The following is a 9,824-nucleotide window of genomic DNA, read 5'->3' as shown; positions in this document are numbered from 1 at the left end:
TAGGGACTCTCTCCCTGGTTCTCGTTTTAACGTTTCCATTTGCTCTCTCTGTGATGTGCACAGAAAAAATTGCTCGGCATCCTCTTCTTCCGGCTTAGAATCTTCTCACGGTCACCAACATATCACATACCCGGCTCGCCATCTTTTCTGATTTCAGAGATGATCAGTAGTATTGAATAGGTTAATAATAATTATTCCCTAATAGTTGGATCATATTTTTCCAGTGATTCCAGTGGATCATATGACTTCCGATCTATCCAAATAATTCAACTCTTTCATATCTGTAATTCGTTCGGTTGAGGAAAGAAAAATTAATAAAAGAAACAGAAGAAAAAAAAGAGAATGGATTCAAGTTTTTTTCGATTCAAATGGATTGCGTTGACTCTGTTTATCTAATTGAATACAATGAAATGGACAGCACTATCAACTATCAGATTTTAAAAACACTTACGACTGATTAAATTAATCACCGCAATGATAGAACTCTTCTTCTCCCTTCTTCTCTCTGGATCTCTTAGTTGAGATTATTGTCTGCACGCAACACACTCTGTCCCTCAGCCTTGTCAATCCTCCACTGCCGGCGAAGCCTCTATTGGCCAGCCAGCCATGGTTGGCCCTAGTCTGAATTTCAACGTGGACGTCAACAAGTGCTTCGGCGGGTTATGGAAATCCAGAAGGCGGTCCAAAGCCGGCATCAAGATTGGGCCATGGGGAACCCCTGGAGCCTGCAGCTTTGACATTGCTGCATCTGCCTCCCAATTACAAGGGTCAGACTCCACACAGGAACCGTCGTCGATAGCCTGGAGGTCTCCTACCTTGTCGACAGGAAAAACATCGAAACACGTCGACTAGGCGGTGAGGGCGGTGGCTCTCATTACACGGTACGTAAAAAGTACGTCGCCGACACTCTATATGGATTGTAAACATCGATCGTTATATCGAATCGATCTTGCAGTTCGAACTACAGCCTGGCGAATATATCAACTCGATGGTTGGGTCCGTCAATGATTTGAACGGCGAAACTTGCATCGCTAAGCTCGGATTCGCAACCAATTTCGGGAACACGCATGGGCCTTTCGGGGCGGGCGGTGGAAAGGAGTACTCTGTTCCGGTCGTCGACGGTCGAATTGTCGGATTCTTTGGCCAGTACGACAAGTATCTGAAGGCGATCGGAGTCTATTTGGCTCCTAATTGATTAATTGGCCACTCTATGCATTCAGTATTTCAGAATCTGATCATCCATGAACTCTGTCTTCTTCACTTTGTTTCATCGTGACGTTGACTTGAGAAAATTTGATAGTTTTCAGTAATGAATGCTAAGTCAACTTCCAAGTTTGTTTTTCTTTTCATTTGCTCTCGTAAATTGCCTTATTTTCCATCGAGTTCTAATTCTATTTTTCCACAAGGCAGGAGATGGTCAATTTTCAAAAATCTCTGTTCGAGTATATTTTACATTCATGAAAATGCTGAAGAAGATCTTTGTCAAAGGGTAAAAAACGGAAGAATTAAGTAGGGATAGTGTTATATTTCGAATTTCTGTATCCTATTTAATTTTTTCAATGTTGTAAATTAAGTTTTTAAAAGTTGAAGGAGTGATTTGGTGAATTATCCAGGGAAAACTATATATATATATGTTCGTATCTTTTTCTAAACTAAATAAAATTGGAAGGTTTCAAGTGATCCCAGTTAATCATGTTGACTTCTCCAATCTATCCAGACAATTAAATTTTTCCAGCTATGGTCGTGCATAATTCTGCTCCCTTTGACTTGTTCAGCTCATTCATCATCTAACCCTGGGAGGCAGTGGAGAACAGAGGTTTGACATTGGTGGATCTGCCTTCCAAATCACAAGGGTCAGACTCCACGCAGTAGTCGTCGTTGACAGTTTGGAGATCTCCTACGCCGACGATCGGAATAAAGTCGCGGCGCGATGAGCAGAGCAGGCAGCAGTGGTGGTAAATTCCACGAGTTTATACTGCAGGCTGGTGAATATATCAACTGGATGGTTGGATCTGTCCGTGAATACAACGGCGAAACTTGTATCACTCAGCTGGAATTCAAGACCAATTGGGGATGTAGCATGGGCCTTTTGGGGCAGAAGGTAGCAACAGATTCATGGTTCCGGTCAAGGATGGCCGCATAGTTGGATTCTTTCGCCGGTACACCAAATATAATAACAAAAGATGGAATCCGCCATCAGCAATCCCACATGATCGGCCCTATAGTTATTTGTGAGGAGGTAAATCGGGGAATTATAATTGATCTACGGAAGAAGATTTTTTTTCTCGATTTTATTAAAATTCAAATTCTTACCTTATAGTAATAATTCTGCTTCATACTAGCCAACTCAATTTTATCCCGAAGGCGTCGATATACCAAATATGTAAACAGATAGGAGTATGTTTGGCTCCTAATTAGTTGCCCATCCAAATCTTGATTTTGTCTTATATTCCATACGCACAAAAAAAATTCTTATAAAAAAAGGTGAAATTGTAATTGTGGGCATTAACTTGATATAAAAATCCGTAGATAATTTTATCCGAAAAGGAAGTCTCTGTTAAGAAGTTTAGGCCTTCAATCTCTCTCCACCAGCGATCATGCAGCAACACCCAACTGCTGCCCCCACGGGTTGGATCAGCTGGAGAGATGCCTAATTCTTACAGCTAAGGTTATGGGGTCAAAGGTCGTCAGCTGCACACGGGGTTAAAATTCTGATCTGTTGTGTCAAAAATTCCTGCGACCCCCAGTCACCTCTCTTGCCCAGTATTAACCGTGATTTACTCCTTCTGGAATCCTAGAGGGTCAGGCCCAGGGGGCCGTTAGGGTGACGGTTCCACCTTTTGCAGCAACACCCAACTGCTTCTTTGCGTTTGCGCCAGTTCTCTGCCAGAGGAAGTTCGAACTGTTGGTGCCTCCGATCCTCTTCTGGTCCTCCAAAAATGGAATTGTTTTTATAAAAATATTAAGTCAATGTTTATTTAACCTTCCTTCAATGTTCATGAATCATGCGTACCCTAATCCCTTTGCGTTCAAGATCCTTCCTTTTGGCATCTTCCTGCTCTTCATCCGCCTTCCACTCGGTGTCCTACACATCTCCGTCCCTATCACAGCCGCCACCCGTGAAACTCACCAAGGGCGGCTCCTCGAACCAGACACCATCGAGTACTTTCTCCCTGTCTCCGAGAGCAAAGAGCTGCAACATGTACCTCAGTTTCACCGGCCGTCGGCTCCTACTCTGCCACTTCGTGAACTGGCTCCAAGCAGAACTCGAGCCGTAGGGCGTCCTCTGCTTCGCCTTGAACTGATGCAAGTGCCGCGACACCCTGCACATATTGTCACCCGGGCAGCCATGGAGGTCGTTGTTGTCAGCTTGGTCGTTGTCACGGAGAAGTCGCTCTCGGTGGTTCCTAGCGTGCAAAAGGATGGTTCCTATATTCTTCGAACTTGCTCAGCAAGATTACTGTTAGTGCAGTTGGTACAAATAATCAAACTCAAGTTTTGATAAATGACAAATGTATTAAAGTTAGACGTGCTTGTGATCTAACCTTGTTACTGAGTATGCAAAGTTGACTAACTTGACAGGTCAAGAGAACCAGACACCAGGCAGGTAGTCTAGTCGAGATGTACATTCTTGATTGGTGAAGTCTAGATGTGAGATTCTGGCAGAAGGTCGGAATGTTCAATTCCTGATTGGTTGAAGTCTGAATGTGTGATTTCGACAGGAGGTCGGGATATTCAATTCTCGATTGACGAAGTCCAGATGTGCGATTCTGGGTCAGATTGGATGTTGAGGAAATAACTTGATATTTGGTAAGTAGAGGTAAATCACTGAAGGAGAATGGCTTAGTAAGGACACATCCCGTTTGAAGGGACAGTAGACGTCGATCTAGTTTAGGTCCATTTTTAAAAATCTAAATTGAGACCATGACTAGATCCGGATCTAGAGAACATAATATAATCAATACTATTTTTATTGTGCTAACTCTGTCTTGTAAGTTATTATTTATTTTGGGCTAACATGAACTTGCAAGATCAAATTGCACAAAATGTCTTGGATGAACAGTATCTGATGCATATTTCATACGAAGGAAGGTGCTTTGAGCTGGGCGATATAAGACGCCTTGGATGGCTTGGAAGGCGTATTCGGTCAGATAAGGCAGAAAACTTCGTCAACGATAAAAGTTGGCTTTCAGGGATAGAGGTTTCAATTGAAGGCGCCTTCAAAGGTGTTAAAGACGCCTTCCATCCCCTTTAAAAGGGCTACTCGACCATGCAGTTAAACACAACTTTTCTACAAGCTTTTACACGTTCATTCGATGATCCAACTGCTCTGACTTCGTGCTGCTGCTATGCTACAACACTACTACTCCCAACTGCCACTAAGAAGCCATCCAACACCGAGCTCGATCCGTTAAAACTACAAGTGTTGGGTAATGAAGTTTCCTTGTGTACTTAATTACTGCTTAAAGGAAAGTGTACATTGTTACACTTTTTCTATTCTTTTCATTGTACTCTATCCCCACTTCTGGTAGGTCCGGAAGAGGTCTTTAATGGATTACCCATCGATAGGTCCACAGGACTTGAGTTTTGGAGTAGAAGTCGCTGAATGCTCAGAACCAAGTAAAACCAATCGAGTTTGAGTACTTATGTTTTTGCCTTTTATTTCTGTGTTTAATTATGATGCGTACTTTTGATTTCAAAATAAAAAGATAAGTTTTCTAAAATCACATGATTCACACCCCCCCTCCTCCTCTCATGTGTGTAACGATCCTACAGAGACTTCTCATTGTTGACTCAAAAGTTAATTACAACACTAATTACGAACCGTGAAGTAATTTTACGATCATGTCGAAGCATGATCAGGCTTTGATACCACTGTTGGGATATGCTCTATGCGGTATGTGCTTAAAACATATTTTGTAAACATGTACAGCGGAAGACTTAACTATAGATAAACTAATTTATTACATCATGTTGATACAGCAGGGTCGACAAGAGGGGAGGGATGAATTGCCTGCAAAATAAGAACTACCCTCCTCGTACTTTCAACTCTAAAATAGCAACAATAAAATAAAAGCAAATAACAGAAAAGAAGGAAAAGAGACTCAGTAATTTGCCTTGGTTACAACCTAAATGGTTGTTAATCCAAGACTGTTGAACAGCACACTAAGAAACTTCTTCTCTGAAAGCGAAGAAGTCTTTTACACACTTAGAGAGCTCAAGAGTTGCTGGGAATTGATTACAGAGTTTATTGAATAATTTTCTAGCTCTAGGGGCCTTTATATAGCTCCTCGAAATCCTATCTCGAGTCTTGAGGGCGCCTCCAGAGGGGTTGAGGGCGACTCCAAGAGGATAAGCGGATAAATCTTTATCCGCTCGCAAACGGTCTGTTTGACCCAGTTGAGGGCGCCCTTAATGTTGTTGAGGGTGCCCTCAATGTTGTTGAGGGTGCCCTCACTCTGGTGAGGGCGGAGGCGCCTCAACAATTGTTGAGGGTGCCTCCAGCTGCTTTTCGAGCATTTCTTCGTCTTCTCTTTAGCTTCCGAAGTCCCGATAACTTGGGTGATTGTGGCCAACCAAAATAGGGCTCACCCGAACCCAATTTCCAGCTTTCTCCTCGAGTAAGCTTCCACCCCGACTTCTCATCTCTCGAACGTCGCACACGTTCTTCTCGTCGACCGGTGTACTCTTCCGCAGCTCTTTCGTCCTTCGGATGCACCGAGCCCGTCAGCTCCCTTCCCGTGCCATCCTTCTTGCTAGTTGTGTTTTCTGCTCGACTTCCTACGCTCCTAAGCTCCTGCATATTTAGACACAGGGATCAAAACCAAATAGAACCTAACCTAACTTGGTTGATCACATCAAAACAATCACGGGAACCAACAATCTCTCTCTTTTTGATGTACATCAATCCAAGTTCAAGTTAGGGTAAAAATAGATCAGAAGTAATTTAAAAAAATTACTAAACTAACATTTTAAGCATAGATTACAATAATAGAATTTGCAACAAAAAAATATTTAAAAAAATTATAGCTCCCCTAAAATTCCCCCTAAACTTGTACCTATCTCTTCCCCTTTGATCACAGTAAAAACGGGGTAGAAATTTTGCAAATTAAATTCTAAGTTAACAAAGAACTCTAACTTTTAGGCAATTAAAACAAAATATTTTTAAGAAAATTTTAAACAACAAAGTTTTCTAAGTAAAAGAAAATTCTAACTTAGGTAACTTTTAGACAATTTTGAGGAATGTTAAAAAAAAATTTAAGAATTATTTAATTTCAACACTTTAACAGTAAGTTAATTAAACATTTTATTTCAATATTTTGGCTTCTAGGCAGTGGCAAGATACTAGGCCTTCTTGGTTATTAGAGCAACAACCATTTTCTTAGACAAAACCTTATAAAGAAATTAACTGTTTAATTTTTCTTATTGAAAGCGCTAATTTGCAAAAATTTAATATAGAAAAGATTTTGGAACCCAATGGAGGCTCCTTCCTACTGGGTTAGTTAAGAACTTAGGGGGTATATAATTTTTTGGTATCCTTCTTAGTTGTCCTTGATGCTATTTAATATACCAATTTAATTTACCATAAATTCTAAGTTTTGATTTTTGAAATTTATTTAAGCATGCATGATCATTTTCAATTTTTTTAATTTCCAATTTTAACTTTTCATTTTCTAAGTTCAACTTAGCTAACAATATTTTTAAATCAGTAATTTTTTTTTTTGATTTGACTAAATCTTTAGTAAGTACTTTGATAAAGCGAAAAGATTGTTTAGGGGTTAGCGCATGTACCTGACTTACCTCTATTTCTGATGCTCCTCCTTCATCATAGCTTTCTTCTTCTGATCCCCCCCCTTCATCTATGCTCATCTCTAAGCTGATTTCTTCTTCAATTTGCTGGTTGACTATCAATGTTAATCCCGAGAAGGCTTCGACTTCAAATTCGGAGGATGATGATTCATCCCATGTAGCCTTCAGAATCTTGCGTTTAGAGGACGTCGGTCTTTGAGATTTTTTCTTGTCCCTTTTCTTTAATTTTGGGCAATCATCCTTGATGTGTCCTTCCTCGTTGCAGTTATAGTATCGGACCATCCTTTTGTTGCGTTGATGCTTGCTCGTCTGCGATATAAATTTATTAGTCTTAATAAACTTATTTAACTTTCTTACTAATAGCGCCGCTTCAATTTCGTCAATTAATGCTTTAGAGTCGGGATCGTCCATCTTGGCTTGTAGGGCAATATTGTGATTTGACTTCTCTATTTGTTTAGGTTCTGCAATTAGAGATTCGTGAAGTTTAAATGTAGAAAATAAATTTTCTAGCATACTTACCTCAAAGTCCTTAGAGATGTAGTATGCATCTACTAAGGACGCATATTCTGGAGTTCTTGGTAAGGCGTTGAGCGCATATCGTATCGAGCCTCGGTTTGTTACCATTTCTCAGAGATTGCTTAGTTGAGTTATCAGCTCCTTAGTTCTTGCTTGGAGTTGCACTACCTTTTCGCCGTTGTTCATTCGGAGATTTGTCAGCTGAGTTCGGAGGATGTCGCGCTTTGCTAACTTCGCTTCTGAGGTGCCTTCGTGGAGCTCCAAGAATTTTTCCCAAAGGTCTTTGGCGGAGTCGTAGGTTCCGATCTGACTTACCTCTTAGGGTGACAAGACGATGAGCAGATGGAACTCTGCCTTTCCGTTGGCCACGAAATCAGCTTGCTCCTTTTTCATCCAGTTGTATTCTTCCTTGTCTTTAGGGGCTACAAAACCGTATTTCATAATTAAAAGAATATCAAATTATGTTTTGAAGAATACCTTCATTCGACGTTTCCACGTTGCGAAGTCTTCGTCGAATTTCGAGGGATGAATGCTTGCACTGGCCATCGTCTTGATCCTGATGCTTCAGTCGGCGATCAATCCTTCTGAGACGGTCTAACTCTGATACCACTTGTTGGTACAGCGAGGCCGGCAAGAGGGGAAGGGTGAATTGCCTGCAAAATAAGAACTACCCTCCTCGTAATTTCAACTCTAAAATAGCAACAATAAAATAAAAGCAAATAACAGAAAAGAAGGAAAAGAGACTCAGCAATTTGACTTGGTTACAACCTAGATGGTTGTTAATCCAAGACAGTTGAACAACACACTAAAAAACTCCTTCTCTGAAGGCAGAGAAGCCTTTTACACACTTAGAGAGCTCAAGAGTTATTAAGAATTGATTATAGAGTTGATTGAATAATTTCCTAGCTCCAGGGGCTTTTATATAGCTTCTGGAAATCCTATCTCGAGTCTTGAGGGCACCTCCAAAGGGGTTGAGGGCGCCTCCAAGGGGATAAGCAGATAAAACTTTATCCGATCGCAAACGGTATGTTTGACCCAGTTGAGGGCGCTCTAAATGTTGTTAAGGGCGCCCTCACTCTGGTGAGGGCGGAGGCACCTCAACAGTTGTTGAGGGCGCCTCTAGCTGCTTTTCGAGCATTTCTTCGTCTTCTCTTTAGCTTCCGAAGTCCCGATAGCTTGGGTGATTGTGACTAATCTAAATAGGGTTCACCCGAACCCAATTTTCGGCCTTCTCCTCGAGCAGGTTTTCACCTTGGCTTCTCGTCTCTCGAACGTCATGCACATTCTTCTCATCCACCGGTGTACTCTTTCGCAGCTCTTTCATCCTTCGGACGCACTGAGCCCGTCGGCTCCCTTCCCGTGTCGTCCTTCTCGCTAGCTACATCTTCTGCTCGACTTCCTGCGCTCCTAAGCTCCTGCACACTTAGACACAGGGATCAAAATTAAACAGGACCTAACCTAACTTGGTTGATCACATCAAAATAACTACGGGGACCAACACATCACACACACAACACACATGCAAGATACAATCGCGTAGATAAGATTATAAAATAAAACGAAATCGAATAACAATTATTCTAGGTATATCTTACGAATGACCTATAACTAGAAGGGCATCAACCTTTTACGACATTATCGAACCTCGCCTCTATTCGTATCTACGCCGAGCTCTTCAAGACAACCCTAAGAGAACAAGCTTCACTTTCAGAAGGTACTAGCCATAAGCGAAGGAATAGGATCAAGAAAAGGAAGAAGAAGCAAAAGGAAGATCTTCTTCATTTAGGTGGCTCACGGTAACAAGAGGAGAACCTCTTGTTGTGGCCAGCGACAAGAGAGAGGGAGAGGGAGAGAGAAGTATCGGGTTTAGGTTTCCAAAATCTAATCAAGCGAATAATGAATTGTCTATTAATTCTCTCTTAACCATATCAATATAGTGTTCTTTAATGAGTTGGATTAGAAAACTCAAATCTAACTCACTATTGTTGGTGCAACCTGAGGTCAAGGTTGACCTGGTTGACCCGACTCGAGTTGACCTGACTCGAGTTGTATTTTGATGTTTGACGAAAACAGAAGAGTTATATTTTGATGGGAGATTGTTGGTGCAACCTTAGGTCAAGGTTGACCTGGTTGACCCGAGGTGAGTTGACCTGACACGGAGACGTCCAAGTATGGAAACTTGGCATGGGAAGTCGGAGAGGGCTCGGTAGCTCATTCTCCGGACTGAGGTCAGAGAGGGCTCGGGAGCTCATTCTCTGGACCGGATGGAAGTCGGAAAGGGCTCGGTAGCTCGTTCTCCGAACTGTGGTCAGAGAGGGCTCGGTAGCTCGTTCTCTGGACCGGATGTGGAAAGTCCTGGTGAGTGAAGCCAGGCAGACGGGAAAGTCCTAGTGAGTGAAGCCAGGCAGTGGGAAAGTCCTAGTGAGTGAAGCCAGGCAGTTGGAAAGTCCTGGTGAGTGAAGCCGGGCAGATTGGAAATCCTGGTGAGTGAAGCCAGG

The 9,824-nt window shown here is 41.9% G+C and overlaps 1 protein-coding gene across 1 annotated transcript; it reads left to right on the top strand.

Moving 5' to 3' along the window:
• Positions 1–606: 606 nt before the first annotated feature.
• On the top strand, positions 607–1,195 carry LOC122048882 (mannose/glucose-specific lectin-like). The gene is made up of 2 exons (XM_042610398.1): positions 607–843; positions 956–1,195. Exons 1-2 carry the CDS (start codon positions 607–609, stop codon positions 1,193–1,195), a joined length of 477 nt encoding a protein of 158 aa, XP_042466332.1.
• The last annotated feature ends 8,629 nt before the right edge of the window (positions 1,196–9,824 follow it).

This window comes from Zingiber officinale, chromosome 2B (genome assembly GCF_018446385.1).
Source record: "Zingiber officinale cultivar Zhangliang chromosome 2B, Zo_v1.1, whole genome shotgun sequence".
Taxonomy (NCBI): domain Eukaryota; kingdom Viridiplantae; phylum Streptophyta; class Magnoliopsida; order Zingiberales; family Zingiberaceae; genus Zingiber; species Zingiber officinale.
Note: the sequence above shows the minus strand (reverse complement) of the source record. Positions and strands in the feature narration are given on the sequence as shown.